General features: G+C 41.8%; 2 protein-coding genes across 2 annotated transcripts in view; one reads left to right on the forward strand and one right to left on the reverse strand.

Annotated features, from left to right (window-relative positions):
• The window catches only part of nr5a2 (nuclear receptor subfamily 5, group A, member 2), a 70,354-nt gene extending 58,324 nt beyond the window's left edge, over positions 1–12,030 (forward strand). Inside the window, exon 7 of the mRNA XM_015970737.3 lies at positions 9,579–12,030. Within this exon, the coding sequence (XP_015826223.1) occupies positions 9,579–9,826 (248 nt within the window). The 3' untranslated portion in view covers positions 9,827–12,030. The remainder of the gene's footprint in view (positions 1–9,578) is intronic.
• Positions 12,031–12,236: 206 nt separating this feature from the next.
• Positions 12,237–24,786, reverse strand: part of LOC107392622 (adhesion G protein-coupled receptor D2) — a 144,945-nt gene continuing 132,395 nt past the window's right edge. Inside the window, exon 24 of the mRNA XM_054752261.2 lies at positions 12,237–12,805. Within this exon, the coding sequence (XP_054608236.2) occupies positions 12,668–12,805 (138 nt within the window). The 3' untranslated portion in view covers positions 12,237–12,667. The remainder of the gene's footprint in view (positions 12,806–24,786) is intronic.

The following is a 24,786-nucleotide window of genomic DNA, read 5'->3' on the forward strand; positions in this document are numbered from 1 at the left end:
TCTGTGCCCATCTGTTGAAACTCTCGAAAACAACCACAGACAGGACCAACTTATTCATGCTGTGAATTTGTTCCCCCAATCACATCCAAATAAATCCCTACCACCTCCCAGACTGCATAAAAAATGAGTGCGGTTTGGATCCTTTCGGCTCCAAGCACCTTTCCTCTTGTTTATTTTATCAGACCTAAGGCGCATTCCGCTCCTTCTCAATGTCTCTCAACCCCCCCACCAGTCCGCCGAGCCTGCCGACCCATCCTTGGGCGACAGAACTCAACCAGCCGCTACCTGTTTAGCTTAACAACAATAGCTACGTTGTCGGCAAAGGTTTAAATCTGGCTTAATATATCCCCAACTGGATGCTACCTGAATAATTCTCTTTCGCAGCTGCATGGCGTTTGGCCCCCTGAGAGGCTAAAGAGAGGGGTTTGATGGGTTGTCGGGCAAATTGAGCCTTAATGCCTCATTCTGACATGCTGACAACAGTCCTTCCCCATAAATGGACGGTTTCCAGGAAATGGGACACCTTTGTTTTTAATGCACTGCTAACACAGAAGATGTTTGGCCTCTGGACATTGGGCAATATGTTAGCTTGAGGGCAAGTAAGCTACAGTATGTAGCTGTGTGCTGCAGCAAAAACAGACATGGTTTTGGAGTGTTTTTAAAGCCACTGTTCAGACCATAATGAGGCTTCTTAAATTATTAAAAGGCCAAGTTTACTAAGAAACTGTTTCTTTTAAAAATGATCGGTCACTCTGGGTTTCACATGCAGGCTGAACGTGAAAATAGTCTTCTACACATGTTTCCTGCATTAGCCGCTGATGGAAGATAGATGGGGAAAGGCTAGGATTGGAAAAGCCTGGCAGATGTACATCACATTGAAAATTAGCATTTATGGACTCACCCAAATTGGCTTGTGACAAGAAAGGCTGTTGTTGAAGAGATAGAAGAGCACGTCTCAGCTAGTAGAAGCTAACCATTAGCATTAGCAATTCCTCCAGGCTTGTGTTATTGGTGGAGATTAAACATCTATGTTGCAAAGCAAATAGAGTCAGTGGTGGAGTTGTGTTGCTGTTATCCAACCACAGGTAAAATGTACTGTTGTCTTCTGCTCCCCACTCCTCTGACTACCTGTACCTCCTCAAACAGGAGCACCAGAGCTTTTTCCCACAAGGATAGTGATGGCAGTAATTTATACCAGGGACCACTGCAGATGTGTTGAAAAAAATGAGGAGAGCTGATAATGCATGTTGTCTGAGATGGCTCTGTAGGTGGTGGTTTTGTGTTTGAATATCATTCGTAACCTCCAACTTCTAAAGTTATGTTCTGTCTACAAAAAGAGCTGTTTCATCCAATTCTGACAACCTGACACGACCTCCACCATGTACCGCATAAGGATTAAAATACCTAATTACAGCAAAGCAGAAAGAACAAGCAGGGCATAAACACACTGTGTGTGTGTGTGTGTGTGTGTGTGTGTGTGTGTGTGTGTGTGTGTGTGTGTGTGTGTGTGTGTGTGTGTGTGTGTGTGTGTGTGTGTGTGTGTGTGTGTGTGTGTGTGTGTGTGTGTAAACTTTTAATGCATAATGGTCACTACAGTGGACAGGTACTCCAAATTGTTATTTATTTGTTTTTGCTATTAAGCACAGCTGTTGAAGACTTTATTGCATCTGCCCCTCCATTTGGACTTCAGCAAGTCAAGCCAACATATTTCATGTTCAGAACGCACGCCGTCCACTGAGGTGGACATGTAATAAATTATTTGAAAATTATTAAATGTTACAAAACATATGTGTTGAAATTTGTTTCATTCACACCTAAAGATGAATGAAAAAAATTGTTACAAAAATCATGGTTGAAGATTTCATATTTCGTGCATCAAAGGGCTAAATATTGATGTAACTGCACAAACATGATGCACATTAGTCTGCAGCACATAATCTGCTTGAAAAGGGATAGGATGAAGCACAGATTATGTCTCCCACCACTAAATTAAATTACCGGTACCACACCTATAGTATCTGTGATGGTAAAGCAAAACAAAAACAAAACATGAAAACTAAAATCATAACATTCGAGCAATGCAACAGTCACTAGTCATCAGAAGAGATTCAAATGAAGGCAACTGGACTTATTTGATTTCTTGGAGACATGTATCCAACCAAAGAACCCAAAGAAGTTCACTTGCCTTCATTTGAACTCTTTTGGATTACCATGACCTGGATGACTGGGCACCTTCACCAGCATACAGTCACAAATCATGCCTCTTCTTGTTGATGCTTGGTATAACAATATAAAAAATTATCTGTTATTTGTACATAGTTTTAAATCGCAATATATTCATATTATGTTTTACTCCAGAAAATAACTCTGCAAATAGAGATACACATACTTCTAAATTTGGTACTAGCATAATGATGTTTCATGTTTAATTCCATTTTCAGATAATAACCTCCGTGTCTTTTGAATATTGTCAGGCTGTGTTTTATTTATTGACTCCATACATGAAAAAGGCTGTCCTAAATTCATAAACCTTAATGTCTTAAACTCCAGGGACAATCTGTTGCTTTTATTCATTACTAACCTAACCATGTTTATATTTAAGTGTCTAAGTATCTTCGCATCCCAGCTGGTAAAGCAAACAATTAACATCACCCTTTATTGCAGTTTTACAATAATGACTCACATTTTTACTGCTGTTTTTCTCACTGATTTCCTTTCATAAATGCTCCTCATAATAATGTGAGTATTCTTGTCCAATGTCCAATTATTGCGCAATATATGTTAGCTCCCCCTAGTGTTCGTTTGTAGAAGTGAATCTATCTCCTCGTTGTGCGTTAGTCTTTTAACACCTTAATCTAACAGCTCAAACGTCTCCCAGTGTTCCCAAGTGTCTAGAGGAGTGACTCGTCACAAAACGAAACAACTCATCTAAATCTAAAACATGCAGGAAATGTGCTAAAGCCAGACAGCAGTGTCAGGTAGGTCCCAGCTGACCGGACCGGCAACTGTGAAGTTGCAAGTGGGATATTCTGGCCACAGGGGGCGATAGGGGCTGGGTGGCCTTTCATTTACCCTGTAAAGGGTCATTTAGCATATACTGGCTCAAGAAAATGATTTAAAACCATAAAAAAGTTTCAAATTGTCCCTTTATCTTATCTTTATCTATCAAAACCTGGATGGCTGGGAGCTTTCTTCAGCTGAATGAAGATAAGACTGAGATCCTCATCTGTGCCCCAGACAAGCTGGTTCCCAAAGTCAGAGACTCTCTTGGTCAGCTTGCTTCTCACACCAAACCTTCTGTCAGGAATCTTGGCGTGACCTTTGACCTAGCTCTCACCCTGGATTCTCATGTCAGTTCTCTTGTTCGCTCTTCCTTCTTCCATCTCAGGAACATTGCTAAGCTGAGTCCCATTCTGTCCCGCTCTGAACTTGAGACAGTTCTCCACACCTTCATCTCCTCACGCTTAGACTACTGTAACTCTCTTTTCACGTGTCTGAGCAGAACCTCCCTGAATCGTCTACAGGTGGTTCAGAATGCCTGTGCTCGGCTTCTGACCAAGTCCTCCAAACACACCCACATCACCCCGCTTCTCCTCCAGCTTCATTGGCTGCCAGTCAACTTCAGGGTTCATTTCAAGATCCTGGTTCTGGTCTATAGGGCCTTACATGGACAAGCACCATCTTACATTGGTGATCTTCTTAGTCCCTACATCCCCAGCAGATCCCTGAGGTCCAGTGATCAAAGCCTACTGGTTGTGCAGCACCAGGCTAAAGACCAAAGGTGACAGATCATTTTCTGCTGTGGCCCCCAGACTCTGGAACTCTCTCCCCCTGAGCCTGAGATCAGTGGACTCAGTGGTCTCCTTCAAAAAGCAGCTGAAGACTCACTTGTTCAAGCTGGCTTTTGTATGACCTTCTTCACCACTCTCTCTTTATTCTGCTCTCCCCACCTATTCCACCTTCCTCAGGATCCACTGATTTCCCTCTTTCCTGTTCACTCTCTCTCTTTCTTAACATGTTTTCTTTTAAATCCCAATTGCCTATTTTTGCTCATTTTGAATATATTTTCAAACATTTTCTAAATGCTTTTTTATATTTTTACATTTTTTGTTTTTGTGAAGCACCTCATGATTTTTATCTTGAGAGGTGCTATAGAAAGGATATTTCTTCTTTATCTTACAACCTAGTGCTCTAATTTTGTCTCTGGTAAACGAACAGAAAATCTGTTTTCGGCTGATGAAATAAAAATGTCTGATTAATGTATGAGGCCGCAGTGGTGAAGAGGTTATCCTTCACAGATCAGAAAAGCATGGTCAGACCATCCAGGGTCTGTTTGTGGTGAGCAAAGGCATCGTTTAAACATTGTCCTCTAACTCAAGTCACCCCCCAGAGTCTAACTTCACTGCCATTTCCTGTTTGAAAAAATGCGCCACAAGGAGGCGTTGCCTAGCAGATCGAGAGGGCAGAGCCGCTAACGAATACGCACACACAGGCCCACAGTGGCATTGCGACATCATATGGTACCAGCTAACATCATTGGGTACCTCTTAGCCAATAGCAATGTCAGACTTAAATTAAAATGCAGCGTGGAGTTTTTACCTAAAGAGGGCGCAACATAGACATTTTTAGGGAGAATATTTTAGTTTGAACTAAGATTCACCAAAGTGCCACATTGTTGACTACATGTGTCCACAGCACAGTTAGACACTCATTAATAAAGTTTATCAGCAAAAAAAAAAGAAGTAGATTTGGGGGTGACTTGCTCTTTAACTATTGAGGCATCACAGTTGAGAAAGTGAATTCCCCAAATGGGATCAACCAGAAATGAGGAATGTGATTTCTGGGGAGCGGGATCCCAGATAGACCAGGACTGTGTTGCTTTTGATCTGCAGCCTGTTTGTGTGCCGCATGACTTTATGGTGGCGTGAGGTCATGGAGGGTAGAACTCAAAGCTCGTCACTATATCTGAGCTCATGTGAAACAAAACTATGATGAAAGCTAGTTATTGTTAACCATACGGCCATTGCTCCTTGCCCTGTGGCCCTTGTTTACTCTGGTTGCACCTGTTGCCCTTTTTCTTTTCTCACACACATCGTTCCAATGAACCTGCAGCCACACACCAGCCTACTGTTGGTCCTTTGTGCAAACTCAATGCTTTCAGTGTCAAAGGTAATCAGGTTTCCACCTCTAGTTGAAACCAAACTGAGGACTAAAGCAAAGCCGTTCTGACTTGATAACAGTCCAGTAGGGCGTAATAAAGAGACCTCACTGGGACTTAAGTTCATCTCTTTGAAGCACCGCTGCAGCAGTAAAACTGCCTCAGCTTTGATAGTCTCATATTAAAGCGGTCGAAGGGCTCCCATTGGAAGAGCTAAGCTCCAGGTTCCCACCCAAGCAGGAAGTCTCCTGTTTGCCTTCCACTCGCATTTAATTGACCAAGTTTACTGACAGCAGCTCCCTAGTTTATGACTCCGGAGGTTTATGTGTTATTTCTGGACCCGGAAGAAAACCCCGCGCCGCTCAACGTGGAAGTCTGGGTGTGTGCTGGTAGCGTGCGGCTGAGAGGGTTATTGATTACGGCAGTAAAAGTGTAATCTGAGAAAGCGTGGGGTCATTTGAGAATGTGTTGGTTGCTGACTGTATAATAGTGTTGTTTGTGGAGAGGACTGGGCAAGTCATGGTGTCACACGAGATAAATGTGTTCTTAGTAAACACTTTTTATGTAATTATTAATTCAAGTCCACACTAAGGAAAAGGCAATATAAACATTTTTATTTGCCTTTATCAGTCTTGCAGGGCGGTAAGAGTATTATGCTGAGCATAAATAATATGATAGTAAAATAATTACTAATAATATAAGATAGTTATGTTTACATTCATGATTGTTTTTTATTATTAAAATTCAGAGTTAGGCAATAGGACTAAGGTGTGTTCAGTCAGAACCTCAAAGGGAGAGCAAAGAGTGACATTATTCAACTTTAAGGTGCTTTTTTAAAAAAAATTAATTAGAATATTAAATTATCTTTATGAGCTTGTCTCCTTCTGTGTGACGCCATGTTTCTCTGACTTCTCAAAGCTGTGAACTTATCGGCATCACAAAGCTCAGTGAACTCTGACATCAGTTTAGGATTTTTCTTCATACCACATTGTCTTCTCCGTGAGGCATCTCTAGATCAGAGTGGAATAATATCTGAGTCAATAAGCTCAGTCTTTGAATGCTGTGTGTGTGTGTGTGTGTGTGTGTGTGTGTGTGTGTGTGTGTGTGTGTGTGTGTGTGTGTGTGTGTGTGTGTGTGTGTGTGTGTGTGTGTGTCTGGAGCAGGTTGATCGTGAGGGTCGTCAAAGTGTGTGAGAGCACATGCAGAGACAAACACACACGGTGCAGAGCAGATCCATTCTAATTAAAGAGCACAACGGAGATGTCAGGGGTTCCAATGTGTGTGCGTGCGTGCATGTGTGTGCGCGCGTGTGTGTGTGTGTGGTGGCACGACCAGCCGTGGAGTGAGATGATGTATTCTTTGAGACCTCAGGGTTTCCATTTGAGCATTCGGACACAGCGCTCTGACAAACTGGCTGTTTTATGTAGAAAAAAAAAAGTTGATAATTAGTCCCACAGTGGCTGAAGGATGAGATGGAGAGGAGGAGGAGGGGGACCGAGGCATTGAAGGTGGAGAAGAGAGTGCTTAGCGTATTTAATACTCCATCCTGACACTGTCTGGGAATCCTTCATCCATCCTGCTTTTTATTTTTAGACTAACTTTCCTTTTTTCTTTGTCTTCAATCGACATTTATTTATTAGTTTATAAAAACAGCTCTTTATAGGTAGCGATTTGAGCTGAAATCAGACAAATTTCTCTTTAACATGAACATCTTTGTTTATAGCATCAGCTACGCAATCCCTAAGTTAATATTTTACCAAACATTTTAAAATTGCTTTAAGAACACTATTTTAGAATAGAATAGAATAGAATAGAATAGAATAGAATAGAATAGAATAGAATTTATCCCACAGTGAGTAAATTCACCTGTTACAGCAGCACAAACACCTAGGTATATGTACATACACATACGGAAGGCAGTAAGCTACAAATGTGACCTTTGACCACTAAAAACTATGAATAAAAATGAAAAACTTGGGTTCCAGAACTATGCAGCATAGTGTAAGGGACACAAATATACTATGTAATTTTGTTATTGCACACATGCTGAGTATTGCATTGATCAGTGATCAAAGCCTACTGGTTGTGCAGCACCAGGCTAAAGACCAAAGGTGACAGATCATTTGCTGCTGTGGCCCCCAGACTCTGGACCTCTGTCCCCCTGAGCCTGAGATCAGTGGACTCAATGGTCTCCTTTAAAAAACAGCTGAAAACTCCCCTGTTCAGGCTGGCTTTTTCATGACCTTCATCACCTCCCTCTCCTTATTCTGCTCTTTCTACCAACTCCACCCGTCTCGGGATCCACTGATTTCCCACTTTCCTATTCATTTTCTCATTCCTTGTATTTTTTTATCACAATTCTTTATTCTTATTTCTAATTGTAACCCTATTTTTAAATTCACTTATTGAAGAATAATTTTTTGTTGTATTTAGAATTTTTTGTTCTTGTGAAGCACCTTGTGATTTTATTATCTTGAGAGGCACTTTATAACAACTCATTTTCTTTCTTCTTTCGTTCTTACTGCATTTCACTTTATTTCATTTTGACAAAGATGTCCACACTGATTTTATATTTTTTCTTAAATAAACTCCTCACATGCACATAGCACAAACTCACAGGTGAAAATGTGCATCTGAGTGTCGTTCTGACTCATTTTATTGGTAGCAACCAGCTTAAATTCAAAACAGCACAAAAATGTTTGTTTCTGGCGGAAAGTGCTGTTCCTGTCCTGGAAAAGCAGACTCATGGAGCGGACTTTTAACAGATGAAATCTTGTCATATTTAAGAATCTTGTGACAGAAAGTATTATCAAATCAAACATATTTGTACATTTTTTCCACTATTTACACTCAACTTCACAATTTCCCAACTCAGAAACTTTTCTCTCTGTGCCATTCCCTCGTGCGTGGATGAAAAACAAGCCTCCCCCTCAATCCCAGCCTGCCTGGTTGACCTGCGTAGGATGTATGTGAGTAAATGCTAAAAGCACACGGTGCAGGGTTCGCTTACATAAGGCTACATTCCCGCCTCTCTGAGGTGTCAGTGGTGTGAGCGCTGGACAAGGAGCCTGACGGGGAAGGGGGGGGTCAGACAGCTGAGTGGCAGCAGGAAAATGCTCGTGTCATGTTTGTTTGGAGGCTCCTTTGTCACAGGCCACACCCCTCCCTCTGTTCCTGCCCGCCTTTTGGCCTTATTTAGCCCCCCGCCATGTCACTCAGAGGTCAGAGCGAGCACACACACACAGTGCAAAACAGGCTCAAACACACACACACACACACACACACACACACACACGCATAAAGATTGTAATAGCATGGTAGACTGCATCATAGATGGAAGTGCCTTGAAGGACCTACTTCTCATTCTCCAGACCTCATTAGCTGCTGATTTATCTTCCCCTCCTTCCTCCTAATGCTCTCGGTGGGTGGATGTGTGTGCGTGTGTGTGTGTGTGTGTGTGTGTGTGTGTGTGTGTGTGTGGGATGGGGTACTCCATGAAAAAGAGCAAATTATTATTTCTTTGTCCACAGATTAGTGTCCATGCATGCAGAAGACAGATATTAAGTCAAAAGGCTCATGATATTTCATTTTTACACACAATTACACACACACACACACACACACACACACACACACACACACACACACACACACACAGGGGCTGTGTCACAGTCAGGTGTGAGCATACTGGACGTGGGGTTAAACAGATTAATAAAAGATCACACACACACACACACACACACAGAGCTTCAGACTGATTAAATATTCTGCACTCTGCGCTTCATAATCACGACAAGCACACAGAGCGCTCTGGTTTGCCATTATCCATTTAGCAAATTTTTGTCTTGTCTTGCAGTAATCCCCTCAAACCCCCAGTGAGCTTATTATTGTCAAGGAAAAGTGCTTATAGCTGTGCAGAAAGGTGGGATTTTGGAAAGATGTGCAATGCATTTTGCACAAGGAATTAGTTTTTAGCAAAGTGAATTTTACTCTGATTTTTAATAACTTACTTCAAAAATTTAACACTTTCAGAACATTTTTGGAAACCATCTGAAGACATTCTGTCTTTTGCGATGAATAAAAAAAAGAAACAAAAACACAGCATGACTATAATTGCCCTACATAATGCATTGAGCCCTGGGGATTTTATGTCTCAGGAGATGAACCTTCGTGCTTTCACCTGATTCCCTCTATATAGCTGTCCCAAGAGACAGCTCAGTGGAAAATAGAAGAGAGGAGGTGTCTCATTTAGACATGTGAAGATTAGTTATAAGAAAGAAATACAATTTTAATTCTGTCCTGATGAACAAAGGTGTCTACTGTGTGTTCAGTCATAAGCACCTCAAAATCCTGTTGCTCATTTGATTCTTGTTACTAAACAACGTTTTCATTAAAATGTCTCTGCTCCTCTCCTCTGCAGACGTGAAGAACCTGGAGAACTTCCACCTAGTGGAGAGTGTCCAGGAGCAGGTCAACGCAGCGCTGCTGGACTATGTCATGTGCAACTATCCCCAACAAACGGACAAGTTCGGCCAGCTTCTCCTGCGGTTGCCTGAGATCCGAGCCATCAGCCTGCAGGCTGAAGAGTACCTGTACTACAAACACCTGAACGGCGACGTGCCCTGCAACAACCTGCTCATTGAAATGCTGCATGCAAAACGAGCCTAGGAGGAGGACCGTCTCCACACCCCGAAGCTGCAGCTGCAAGGACGTGTCTCACGCTGCAGCCCCACCTCAAACAAAGAGAAAAACCAACACGTTGTAACTTAAAGCCCATCTATGGCTCGGTTAAATGAGAAGGGAGGAGAGCAGAACGCATCAGAAACTTTCATTTGTACTGAGCTCATTTTTAAGACTCACATTGTGCATAAAGACATCATTTAGATCCCATTATTGTATAAAAAGAAACTAAACCCACAAAAAAGGACATTTGGAGGGAAAAGGACAAAAAACCCAAACAATAGGCCCTCTAAGTGTTTAAGCGCTGATTTTAAAGGGTGAAGTGATGAGAAATGCAGCTGAATCCCACCTTTCAGACAGCTCTGTGACTACGGGTCCAGGAGTGTTCTCTCACTGGAACGGGCTTTCAGCTGCCGGTACCGTAAAGTCAGACGGACACACAGCCAGACGGGCAAGAGACTCCGACCCACCATGATGTCGCTTTTCTGAACTCTGACGTGACATCCGCCACCGCAGCTTGACCCAACACAGATGGAGTACTGCTTGCAAAAAAATAATAAAAATAAAAGGGGACCGCCGACAATGAACAAATAAACTATTAAGAAAAACTTTTTTTCCTGCATTTGAAGTAATTTGCTTCTCATGGTCACCTTGTTGTCCCTGACTCCACATCCCCAGAATCATCCCTAACTGTGTACCTCAGCAAGGCCAGTGTTAGACAAACTTACCAAATAAAGTCACACAAATCATTATTTCCAGACTTTTTCTTGCATTTTAATAAAAATGTTATTTTTAATCGGCTCATCAAACCTGGAACTAAACAATGTGTGATTCTGGAGACGGAGACAGATCCTCCCGTTTCTCTGAAAAGACCAAACCCTGCTTTTAAAATCAGGAAGATAATTACTAATAATTTCATAATCAGTGTTATACGAGGATAAAACAATTTTTGTGATGTCACGGTCATGTGAGTCTTGCCTTATCTCATCACCATGCTAGCTAACCGCGCAGATGTGAATAAGAACATGTACAAATATATAAATATATATATAAAATAATGATGTTGTAAAAAATAAAAGAGTAATTCAACAGGTGTTTACATTCATGTGGTCCTATGGGAGAGAACTGTGATTTACCTTTAAAAAAAGGGGTGAAATTAACAAAAAGAAAAAAGGATTCCTCCTGTTTGTTTTCTTTGGTGTGTGTACAGTGCTCCTTTTTTATTATTTGTTTTGAACACAACTTAAATTATGTCGTGAGACTCTAAAATCAAAGATGACTCATTAATTTCTACGTCTGCTGACATTCAGACATTTGTTTTATGATTTTTCTTTGTAAAGCCCTTTTTAGTTTGTTCTTATTTCCAACTCTTAACTTTTTGATGTACAGTACGTCACTGGTTACGCTTCACAATGAGGACAACTTCTTGCGTCGCCGGGTCTCCATCTTTGTGTTACATGACGTGAGGTGTCCACGCCAGAATAAATTGGTTTACTGTAGCATGCTTTCTGTTCTGTTTCCTGAGTGGTTTTGAGATGCAGGTCTGCAGCAAAGATAAGAAAAAGAAATAAAACTAGTCTTTTAAATGTCCGTATGCACGTGTGTACATTTAAATGATTAATGTGTAAAATATCACGTACGTTTGTCTCACCCGGATCTTTGTTTGCTCTCAAACCAAAGACTGCATTTCCCCCCTGTGAGCTGTGATTTCTAATCTTGTGCCCAAATATAACACAACTAGACTCTGTTTCCTTAAATATGGCCGCCTCCGTTGTCCGTGTGTACAATAGTTACTGTTCTAATCCAGCTGTTTCTTGTCCCGTCTCCCAGGACAACATGTGATGTTCATTGGTTCATCTTGTCAACAATTATTTTATAAATAAGTCATGGAATGATCATATATCTGATGGCATGTTCAATGTGCAGAAAATTCACTTCAGTCCAGCTTCAAGAAGGTGTTTCTGACTCTGGGCATCTAAGTCATCTCCTGATCTGCTTGAATTCTGCACAGAGGTTCTGCAGATGCCCTGGACCTCCAGGTGAACTCCACCCCAGTCCTTCAGCTCGTAGCCCTAGAGCCTTCTTTTTGGGGGTCTAGCTAAATAAATGACCAGGGGAGACGTGTTTGGTGACTTAAAGGGAAACTGATAGAAATGCAAACCCTGTATGAACAGTAAATTATTAGTCTAAGACTTATTTCCCATTCATGTGTTTGTGACTTTTATCTATTTGGCTGTGGTTGTGAATGCTCTGATCACAGCCTGGTCCTGGTCTGAGTTTCTCTATTTTCCTCATATTTCAGTTATCGTTTATCAGAACACTAAATCCTCAGCTCCTCTGAAGACTAACACTGCACATTTCTGTTTCATTTTTAAATACTGAAAACAAAATAAAGGAATAAGAAAGCAAATATAAGTTTTATTATAAAAAACACATTACAGCACATAAAAAAATCAACCAATTTCCACATTGTATTGTCTAAATAAAAGACTGCATGAGGAAAATCTATTGAAAAGGATCACAGTAACATAATTCACACAGAGGACAGTTTCTGATCTGAAAACTGAAACTGGAAAATACACAAGGAAGTAAAATTAACATCAATGTATTAAACACACATTATAATGAGACTGAAAACATATTTAAGGCAGTAATGCTTACATCCATATCAAGGTAAATTTTAACTGTCAAAGATTACATGCAATATTTTCAATGAAGAGAGAAATAATAAAGTAACCAAGATAAAAAAAAACACACACACACAATTCATTAGTTCCAATTACAAACGAGTCACAATATGAAACCCCAGTAAACACGACGCCAACTGCATCAGTCCACGTCGATGAGGCCGGGGCTTTTCTGAGGTGCAGGACTGCGAGGAAAGCAGGAAGTGGTGAACTCCAGCTCCATGGGAACGTGAAGACTACAACCAGATGGCAAGATGTCCACCTCCACAGCAGGAGACCTCTGGATGAGGGAAAAGGACGAGTTTGTTTAGCTGTAAGGTCCTCTGCTTCACCCTCACCAGGTGATACCATTACCTTTTGCACATCAAACCGTAAATAGCTGCTGAGTGAATGAATTTATCTGAATATAGTTATTTCAATGAGTTCTAAGTTTAATATTAAAAGTAATGAAGGAGCGAGACGTTCTGCTCCATTTTAAGCAACAGCAGCAAAAAGGTTGATCTCTCTGAAGCCAAATACAGATGGTTTTGAGTTAAAAACACTTAACTAATTAACTTGGCATTGCGCTGAAACTGAGAAAAAAATTGTATTTATATTTTTCAGAAGGATGATTTTAGGCATTTTAAACTATTCTGTTGATTTTTATAGTGTCTCAAAGAATAAATCAGCTAAAATCTGAGCTGCAGCCTCCCTGGTGTTTTATGCAGCTCTTCCTGTTTGCCTCCCTTAGATGCCCTCTAAACTAAACAATAAGTCTTCCAATCTACTACCTTTGCACAAAACCCTGTACAGCAACACTAGCTGTAAGGTTGTTTTGTTTAATTAAACTGCTGTAATAAGATTTTAAAGTGATGCCAAATAAACAAGTGACGTGAGGCTGATCTAACTGCCGAGTTTGTACGGCTAACGTTAGACGTGTTGATGAGCAGCATTAAGGATGCCGGTCACAGACGAGCGAGCGGCCAGCTCGATTCCCGGCGCACAGCGCTGCGATTCTCACTTGGAGCTTGGCTTGCAGTGCCTGGCCTCCTGTCTGTAAATGTGTTAAACCTGCTTTCACTCGCTCTGAATTTGTATAAATAATGTATATACATTTATACACAGACTCTAACAAGTGCAGCCTCAGGTGAAAATACTCAGAAATGCATGCTCTGCGCATCCCCGAAGGTGGACATCAGCTCCAAACCAACTAAGTCAAAAGATAACCACACACTCTCTCTCGCTCTCTCTAGCTCACACACACACCCTTGCTCTTACACACAAAACAAATAACTTGCCAAGAGCAACAAAAGCGCACAAACACAGTTCTTTACTCTCACACTCAGTGCTGTCAGTTTTCTAAACAAGTTTTCCTTTCCATCACACAAACAGCCCCAAGTTGCGTCTGCCAGTGTTATGTGAAGCTTTTAAACTCTGGAACCACATCACTCATGTTTACAGAGATGTGCTTGTGTTTCCCCGCGTTGTCAAGAAGAGTCAAAGAGAAAGCGACTGCAGGGAAAAGAGAGAGTAAAGCTTTAGGAAGTGTTCCAAGATTGTGGGAAAATGTGTAACTGGATGCTGGAGTGAATACATTTGCTAAGAAGTCCAGTTTGAGGCAAGACCTGAGGCTCAGCGGCTTGCACGGTGGCAAGAATTACAATGGCATAAAGATGGACACCTCACACACATCTCAAGAAGAGATCACAGCACAACATTTGCGTACTCCATTTGATTAACAAATTGAATTTGTTTGACAGGTAGCAAAAGGAGTTGGCCCCTAAACTGAAAACAAAAGTAAGGAAACTGGTGAACAGGGTTTCAGACTTGACAGTATACCTGGATGGGGCATGATGATCAACCATGCCCCATCCAGGCTTTGCAACAGATTAGCAGAGCTGAAGAAGCATAATATGTGATGCCAAAAACAGCTTTGAGGGTGTTTTTCATGAGGAACTAACAATAAAACATGGTCAAATGCTCCAAGAACTGGATTTTGCATGATGTAGTCTCTTTAAAGAGACAATGTGTAATTTTCCCCTTCATTTCTGGAAATATCTATCAAAATGTTGTTGAAAACAAATGAAATGATGCCCAGTTGTTGATAAATATTGGTGGCTTCGTAAAATATAACCATAAAAACCAGGTCTAAAATGCATTGGGGGGGGGGGGGGGGTCTAAGTTTCTGGGTGATGTCATATTAGATGCCATATTTCCTTATACGAGAGCCCATGAGGACAAAATGTATTTACTGATTTGTAACAAGCGGTTACAAAACTTTCATCATACTTACATGTTGTTGTTTTACACATTTACCTCTTTACTCATTGCCAGTGATGAAAGGGGAGTCTGATGTGCTTGTCATTTTATTAAAGTTTGCACTCCCCAGGGCTTTTTGACCCTAATGGGCATCCATTAGTAAGGTCTTACTCCAACACAAAAATACTGCTTGCTTGCAACGATGTAGGTATCTACTGCCCCCATCGTCATGAAACTACACACAGTCACTTTAACTTACACTAGGTCAATGGTCAATTCAAAACATATTAGTGAAGCTCTTGGCACTAAATCTCTTTCACATAAAGTGATCTCAGCAATTTTATTTTTGACAGTTTCAGTACCTTCCAGAATTAGCCGTTTCAGGGCTCTGTAACTTTAAGAAAACAAGCTGGAGCTGGCCACGCCCACTCACTCAAGCTGAGTAACTGGAATATCTGGGAGGAGCTTGGAGCACAGCTGCTGCTCCTCCAGCAGCAGCGATCTCTTGCTCGTGAGAGGTGGTTCTACACTAATTACCCCATTTGTGACATCACAAACAGGGACTTTTTAAAACAGCTTGTTTTAGGCACATAATCCCTAAAACCGAACATTGACAGAAAATGGATGGATGGATTTTGATAATGTTTGGAGCGTTCATAGAGGCCAACGTGGCAGTACAAAAAGATGCAAAAGGGTGAGTTTTGCATAGAATGTCCTCTTTAAACATTATTGATGAACTAAACAACTCTTATAACAACCTATAAATGTCAGCAAAACCTTGCAGTTTACTGAGGGTGAGAAGTTTACTATGTCTATAAATAATATGTGCAACTTACTGGTAAAACAACTTTTCAGAAATAAATATTTAATCTAAATGAGTTTTTAATTTACAGATGGGTTCATATTTTCTTTTTTAAGGGAAATCCAGTGGAGGTTCATAAGTGAAGAAACACGGACAAGAAAACCCCTAAAACTGAACAACTCTTCAGAGAGGCAATTAGCCAACGCTGTAATCACTTACACCAAAGAGCAACAGGGGGACCCATTGTTCAGCGGGCTGATGGACAAACTTTAAAAATGTAAAGATCAAATTAGAAGCAAGCATTGTTAAAAGGAACACTCATGATTATTATGCAAAAGCCTCACTATGGCATGCTAAACAAATACAATGAGGTTTAGAGATGGGATGGTTCGAAGGCCGCTGCCGTTTCATTTCAAAGCATGTATTATACATCATTGTGCATAAAGAGGAAGCCTACAGCATTATAGTGTTTTTTTCCACAATGATTATCCTTTATTAGTCATTAAAAAAGATTGAGAGAGAAAAAAATACTACTTTTAAGCACCTGAACCTCGCTGCCAGCATTCCATTAATTGCCTGCACAAAGGGTAGAGCCTTTGGAGATTTTTCAATTTCAAAAAATGAGGAGCAGGCATTCAGTCGTGCTCATGTTATACCGGCACTTAAATCCTACAAAGCTCACATAAAAAAGGACTCAAGGTTGCATCCGATTGAAAGCCTCCAACTACAGCCACTTTGGAAATCCATTTAGCGAGCGGGGGGTTAGAACATCTAATTCAAACAGAGTCGCCCTGTTAAAACGCTTGCACCAATGTCTTTAAAACACACACACACACACACTTTGCTCCTGTGTTTGCTCGGCTCCATTGTGGCAAACATGAACGTGGCTCATTGAGGGAAGGCAAGACACAAAGAATTAATCTTGCCAGACCTCAGCCAAGTGGCGAAGGTCAATGCTGGTGAATGACTGCTTGTGGAATCTTGACCTTTCTTTAGACCAAATTAAAAGGAGCGCTCCGTGGGAGATACAAAAAGAGGTATGCAGCCTCTGTAATAACATGACAAAAAGCATTTCAAAACACTGTTCATCAACTTCACAACCAGATCTCAACATTAAATTATAATTTTTGTTTGACCTCTGACATTTTGTTGCTTAATGAGATAATTTAAAAAAGAAAGAATCTAAACTTTTGGGCAACAACGCACAATGAGAAGGCAAGAAAGATGGTTGAAACTTGAAATAAAGTTTTACATGCAGGTATATGTACACTGTAAACTTCTGACTTTTACAACATAAATCAATTGTTTGTCCACGAACTCTCCAGCAGGGGAACAGAAACAGTTAGAAGGATCTGTTCGGAGTTCTGCTCAAAATAACGTTAATAATGGTTCTTTTAAGATAATATTTTCAATAACTTGTTCATATTCTAGAAGGTAACGCAGCCAACATGCCCATCAGGCTCTGTTATTAATTATTTTAAAGCCAGATCCTATCAGCTGATTTGTTTTTTTAATGTTGAGTGAGTTTTGTGACATGAACACAGCAGACTCAATGAGGGTCAGATACTCGAGTATTATTGTATCTTAATTTACTAGTATTTTGGTAATACTTTACAATAAGGGTCCCTTCATTAACTTTACTTACTGCATTAATAAACTATTAAATAAAGTATTAACAACTGCTTACTAATAATGTTAATATCATATATTGCATTATTAAGCAGACACCTACCCTGGCCCTTTGTTTTAAACTTAAGGACAATTTAATATAAGGAACGTTAATAAAGGCATCCTTTGTTTGTTAATGCTTAATGATGCACTAAGTAATGCTAATAAAGAGCCCTTTATTTTAAAGTGTTACCAATATTTTAAATGGCTTTGTTTTCCATCTGAACTGTTTTGCTTGTAGTTTTAGTTGTGTTTGGAGAACATAAACAATTATTGATATTTGGGTCAAGAATTTTGCTGCTAAACTTTAATGTCTGTGGGCGTTAGGGTCCAAAAGGTTGGGGGACCGGGTGAAAAGAACTGGCAAGCTGGATGTAGCCCATGGGCCGTCAGTTGAAGTTCACTGCTTTACAGGGTTAATGAAAGGCCACCTAGCCCCCATCACCCCATGTGGCCAACTTCAGACTGACAGGCCGCCACCTGTGGACTTGGAAAAAATTGAGCTGACATGCCTGGCGCTGCAGTCCGTTTCCAGCAGTTTTCCGACATGTTTTAGATCATGAACGCAGCTGATTTGTTTAATTTAGAGTTGAATCACTCCTGTTGACACTAATGAAGGCTGGGGAGTCATTTAAGCTGTTAGATTCAGGTGTTAAAAAGACAGACGCACAGCGAGGAGGCAAGTTTTGATTTGGTTCCAGTGAACAGACACTAGTGCTAAAAGCAAGCCAAAACCACCAAGTGTGCCTTCACTCATCACAATTACATTGGTTTATATATGCATTAAAACATTAATCATAATACAAATATAAAGCCAAGGGATTTTTAGGGAAACATGGTTTTACTTCCTCCATGTGTCAAAAATACTACAAAACCTATAAATGATTTATTGACTGGTACAAGTAAAATCCCAGTTCATGTGTTTTTCTAAGAAGCTTTACATTAGTGTTTTTGAATGTGTGTCCAAAGGATGGATGTTTTTAGCATCCGTCTAATTATCTCTGCACATTAACCTGTTGGTAAGGTCAGTAACGATACATAAAAGACTTCACTTGCATCTTCTACACAGTTTTAGTGGTCTCTAGTATAAATGAATGCTTTGCGCAATGATCTGTCTAAGAAAAAAGCTCTGGCTCTCCTGTTCCAGGAACTAGAAGTTAGCATGAGCAGAGGGGGTCAGAAGATGGCAGGATTCGTCTCGTCTCGTCTTCCTCCGCTTATCCGGGTCCGGGTCGCGGGGGCAGCATCCCAACTAGGGAGCTCCAGGCCGTCCTCTCCCCGGCCTTGTCCACCAGCTCCTCCGGCAGGACCCCAAGGCGTTCCCGGACCAGATTGGAGATGTAACTTCTCCAACGTGTCCTGGGTCGACCCGGGGGCCTTCTGCCGGCAGGACATGCCCGAAACACCTCCCCGGGGAGGCGTCCAGGAGGCATCCTGACCAGATGCCCAAACCACCTCAACTGGCTCCTTTCGATCCGGAGGAGCAGCGGTTCTACTCCGAGTCCCTCCCGAATGTCCGAGCTCCTCACCCTATCTCTAAGGCTGAGCCCGGCCACCCTACGGAGGAAACTCATTTCGGCCGCTTGTATCCGCGATCTCGTTCTTTCGGTCATTACCCAAAGCTCATGACCATAGGTGAGGATTGGGACGTAGATCGACCGGTAAATCGAGAGCCTGGCTTTCTGGCTCAGCTCCCTCCTTGAACCGTCACCTTATCGTGGTGGAGGAGTTTGAGTGCCCTAATGATCCTAGGAGCTATGTTGCCTGGGGCACTTAGTGCCCCTGGTAGGGTCTCCCATGGCAAATTGGTCTTAGGTGAAGGGTGAGACAAAGAACGGTTCGAAGGATCTTTCATGGCGGTGAAAACGAAGAGTCGGAGTACCCGGCCCGGAGGGTTACCGGGGTCCCACCCTGGAGCCAGGCCTGGGGTTGGGGCCCGTGAGCGAGCGCCTGGTGGCCGGGCTTTCGCCCATGGGGCCCGGCCGGGCCCAGCCCGAACCGGATACATGGGCTCGTCCAACTGTGGACCCACCACCCGCAGGAGGAACATGAAGGGTCCGGTGCAATGTGAATCGGGTGGCAGACCAAGGCGGGAGCCTTGGCGGTCCAATCCCCGGACAAGGAAACTAGTTTTTGGGATGGCAGGATTCGGAGTCTTATTTCCTGATATTCGGATATCTCATCTCTGATTGGGTAACAGCAACAGAGCTCTACCATTGACTCTGTTTTGCAACCAGTAAAATGTTTTATCTTCACAAATAACACAAGCCCGAAGGAGTTCTGCCGTGTTGTGGAGTTGCTAATGCTAACGGTTAGCTCCTACTAGCCGGCCGGGACGTTCTCTGCTGTTTCCTGGAATCTAGACCAACAGCCTTCCCATCGCGAGCCAAGATGGGTGAGTCCATGACTTTTAAGTGATGATGTGATGTAGATTCGTGTGGCTTTTTCTGACCCGGATTGTTCCCCTTTAATTTTCTATCGGCTAATGCAGGAAATAGGTGTAAAAGACTACTTACACATCTAGCCTGCATGTGAAACTCAAAGTGACAAGCAAAACACACTTTCTTTGTGAACTTGGTCTTTCCAGTAAAAATGTCATCCTTTCATGCAAATTTTCTTTCATTTTCCATTTCAGACAATTCGGCTAAGCCTTCAGATCCAAACAGCTACATAGTGAATGCCCTTTATTTATAGATAAACTTCTAGGATTCTACAACCAAGCTTTGGGCAGCAGTGGGGGGTGTAGGGTTGATCCCGACTCCCGGCAGAGAACTCTGCTGTTGTGTCCTTGGGCAAGACACTTAACCCTCCTTGCTTGCTAGCGGTGGTCAGAGGGACCGGCGGCGCCTGTGATCGGAAGCCTCGCCCCTGTCGGTGTGCCCCAGGGCAGTTGTGGCTACAGTGTGGCTCATCGCCATCAGCGTGTGAATGGCTGAATGATACACTGTGGTTTAAAATCACTTTGGAGTCCTCTGACTCTGAATGGCGCTTTACAAGTGCAGGTCATTTATCATCATCTAACCCCCCAAGGTACTTTACACACACACACATTCCCAGCTGTGCTCCAGTTGTTACAGTGTTGAGAAACAGAATATTAGGGTCTTAAGAGACTGTAGGTTAATTGTTACTAATGTAAATAAATGATTTTTCAGTTTTGTGTGTCCTGTCTTCTGCTTAGCGAGCCAGCTGCAGCCTTCATGCCCAGCTGTCAATGAGCCCTAAATAGCTCTACTTTGTGTTTTCCCTCAAACCACAATATTGTTTCAATCTGAATATATTCCCCAGACAACGAAGGACCTTCTTATTGTATTTAAAACTGAAACAACAAACGGCAGGTTGCACTCTAGGTAGGGATCACATTAAATAAACTTTAATGTGTATACGGAGATTTAAAAGTCTAAACTGTAAGAAGCCATCTTGTTGGTGATCGCTTTTGTTTGGCATGAAGCCACCAAAAGTCACTTTAAACATTTCAAATCACCGGCAAGCCTTAGGAAGTCAGGGAAATAGCACCAGGACAGATCATTTGTCAGCCATGAACACCATATTACCACCAGCTATAAAATAAGTGGGGAGGTTAAAGGAAGAGACAAACAGAATTGGCTGGGTTAGACAATCACTGCAAAGGTGCCCTTGAGCAAAGCATTTAAAAGCCATGCAATAATGGAGCCGCTCAGAGATTGATTGTGTATGCGTGAATGTAGAAAAGATGGTCTGGAAAATAAAACGCAAGCTAATGATGTTTACATATATTCTGAGAATAAGACGTTCCACGTCTGTGATCTGTCATCATCAGAGCCAGACTGAGGAGATGAAAGCGGCTCTGCAGGTAAAAGAGTACCACCTTTTTAATTTTAAAAGGAAATACATAAAATAATAGCTGCAAGATTGACAGCCCGTTCAAATATATTTTCCATTTTTTTCTTGGGGGTTGAATTGTCACAGAGTTCATGTTGACAAGTGTTTTCTCAAAAAATGTAGCAGGCTCCGTTGGTGTGAATCAAACTCAGGAGTCTAATGTGAGGTGAGTGATGGAAGGTGAGGAGAGAAGGTGTGAAGCCCGAGGCTGTAGACACCAAAGCACAGGGCAGCAGGGTGATCGATACGGGTCGGCCCGATCTGCACAAGATCACCACGCTAGACAGGAGAAGTCGGGACTGCGCCTCTGGGATAGACTTCTACTTGCTGGTTATCTTCTTCCACATATTCTAATTTTTACTCTTAAATTATTATGTCATTGCTGCTGTTATACATGCTTCCTGCATTGCCTTTAATAAAAACTCATTACATTTAGAATTACTCTAATTATTTTAACCATATGAGCAGTGACTGAAAAGAACAAAGAAGAATTCTGATTAGATAGAAATGTGTGTGGAGTCCAAATTTCAAACAAAACAATTACATGTGGTGCTGGGAGGGATCACTTTACGTTAAAGACTTGTGGATTTCTTTAAACCACGACTGATTCTTTGTCCATTCTCTGAACCACCATTGTTGAAACTAAATCTCTCATTTATTTCTCTTTGAATCCAAAACCTCAGGAAGACAAGAAAATCCTCCCACATAGAAAAATGAATTCGTCCAGTTGTTTTAGGTTTGTTTTCTATGTTTTACCGATATTTTAACTGGGGTTTTCTGTGAGTTCACACCCAGACCGACTTTCACAACTGATAAAAATGTCAGTTGGAATTTGTAAAAACTCATAAATAATGTATGCTCCAAGTAGGCAGGGGAGCATCTTCAATGAGCCCATGTGCAGCGCATGCTGTCTCATCTCCAAACCAAGGAACCATCCTAATGACTTCGCCCTGAGACCGGAGGGTCTCTCTATTTTCATCAATCCACCCATCGGACCCCCCTCGTCAAGACTCGTCCGTGCTCCCGAGCACAGCATATCATGACAGAGCGGAAGATTAAACATTGACAGCAGTTGCAGCTGCCTGTTAAAAGCAAATATGGTGCCTCGGGAAGATCGGTGTATGTGCAATTTAGACGTTTTAAGAGGTGAGCAAAGACTAGTACAAATATTAATGTTTGAGGAAAAAAAGACTTTTTAGGAATTCTCTATTTTGGCATGCTGGAAAGCAAAGACAAAAAGAAAGAACAAACTCTCTCCAAAGAAAATAAGTTGTGGTTAAGTGCTCTTTCCTAACGTGGAAGACGGTGACGGAAGGTGAAGTGGGGACAGCTAGTCCCCTCTGCCAACCTGCATTCAGACACAAACAGGAAATTTCCTTCAGGAACAAAGCCTTATTCTTTTACAGCTGTGACCTGCGATGAGAACAGCAAGATGTGCAAGAGACTTGGGCAACATGTCTGTAACGAGCAAGTATCATCAAAAAAGTATGTATATATAAATAAATAAAACTTAAAGAAAACCACCAAACAGAAATCATAGAAAAGGCAAATAAAGTAGCCTAAAAAAAATGAGGTCATCGTCTGTTCCTGTTCCCCCTAAAGGACCCTTTCCTGTACTCGCCACAAACACACCTTTGTCTCTTTGTTTTTTTTCTTGGATGAAGATCAAGGCACCAGGTTCAGACTCCGGGCTTGTGCTCTGTCATGGAACGAGGATTTATACGGCACTTGTATGCTAAGATGCTCATCACACCTGCAAGTCGCAGCAATACATGTGATTGGTTGTCGTCACATGGATTCTGTACCTATTCTGGACATGAGAACAAAGATTAAAAGTGTTTTTCGTTCTTAAGACAAAAGAAAATGCAGTAAATAAGATACTGGAGACTCTTGTTATTATAAATTCGATCACTAATTAGTGCACTCATGAGTCCAGCCAACCTTTTAAGAACATCGGCAGACTTGTTCACTCTCAGTCTTCATGAAGAAGCGGGGAGAAATAGAGCTGTGGTTAAAAGTGAACTCTGATTTGGAGCGCTGAAGCAGTCCAAAGTCCTACAGGAAGTGATTTAATGTGCAAAAAGACATGCACTTGTTTTTGCTCTGTCACTTTCCTGTTGTGTTCTGATAGGCACTTCCTCTCCCCAGTGGGGGTGGATACGGTGTCATCCGTCCATCCATCCCACCCACCTCCACCCAAACACGGCTCACGGAAATGTCATCACGCTCTCTTGTCATCCTAGCTTGTTCCACTTTAGACCATAGTGTAGATGTAAATGGTCACTAGTGAAATGCCTGTGTGAGCGTGTGTGTGTGTGTGTGTGTGTGCAAAGTGCTAGGGGGCCAGAGGGCCTGACCTCAGCAATGGTACCACCAGGATGATCACTTCCTGTCTGCTACAGTATCTCTTTGACCAACTCCCTTCCTTCCCACTAAAACACAGCAAATTATGACAGCCTCATGCATGCAAGTTACTGCTCTGATGAATGTTTCCTGTGGGAAGCTTTTCTTGCATAGAAAACGACTTACATTCATACTAGAGACCACAGCAAACTTATTTAAATGAGGAGCGTACTTTCATCAATGCAAAAACAGATTTTAATGATGATTGATCCCATTGCGTACCCCTCAAAATAGGTCCAAAATAGATCCATCTGTGAAAATCTGAACATAAAATGCATTTGTCAGCCACACAACAATTTCCCAGGGACTCATCCTATAGGATCAATCATTTAAATTATTGCTACAACAGATAGTGTTTGGGAAATGTTGGCCCTGTCAACTCAGCGGCCTAGAGGGTCCGCCCTGGAACGGGGAGATCAGTGTTCAAGTCCCAGTCGGGTCAAACCAAAGGCTTTGAAAGAAATGGAACCCAATGCCTCCTTGCTTGACACTCAGCAATAAGGGGTCGGATTAAGGGTTAAACCACTAAATGGTTTTGAGGCCTTGCAAAAAAAAAAAAAAAGAAAGAAAGAAAGAAAAAAGAGTTGCATGCCTGCATTAATGATCACTTCTCTAGAGTCACATCTGGACACAGAACATAAAAAGTTGAATAATCAGTGATAATTTTTGTACAAAAAGTAAAACCAAAGTGAAAAGAGACATTTTTATGATAAAAATTAACTTTAAAGCAGCTTATTGGTGTGCCGAGAATAAAACCTAAAGCTTGTTGCTCCAGAACCAGTAGCAGAATTTTATAGACTCATAAAAATCCCTTTTGCAGTGCTGACAGCTGACTCCACTGTGTGGGTGTGTTTACGCTGTCAGTTCTCTGCACCACTTCCAACAATAACCAGACACCTCATGGTGCTGTGCTCTTCAGTTCTCTGCTCTAATGAATGACTAAACACTGCTAATACACACCAACACACACAGAAAACATCAAAATGGCCACCAGCTCATTATGATTGTTACATTCACCTACAGATGGAGGAAATGTGCTCAATGCTGCCCGTGTCTGTTGAGGATGTGAGGTGCAGCGATGGCACATTAATGACTGGACCCATGACGGCAGTACGCATCAGAAAAAAACACGGTGCCAGTTTTTAATTCAATGAGAATTGTTTTAGTAAAACAATGGCTTTTGGACCCGGTGAGACTCAGGAAAGGGTGAGAAAGGTGTTAGTCCATGGTAGCTGACAGTATTTTTGTGTTGTAGCCCATGGATGATCTCGTGGGTGGGGTGGGGTTGTGGA

The sequence above is a fragment of the Nothobranchius furzeri genome, chromosome 8 (assembly GCF_043380555.1).
Source record: "Nothobranchius furzeri strain GRZ-AD chromosome 8, NfurGRZ-RIMD1, whole genome shotgun sequence".
Lineage (NCBI taxonomy): Eukaryota > Metazoa > Chordata > Actinopteri > Cyprinodontiformes > Nothobranchiidae > Nothobranchius > Nothobranchius furzeri.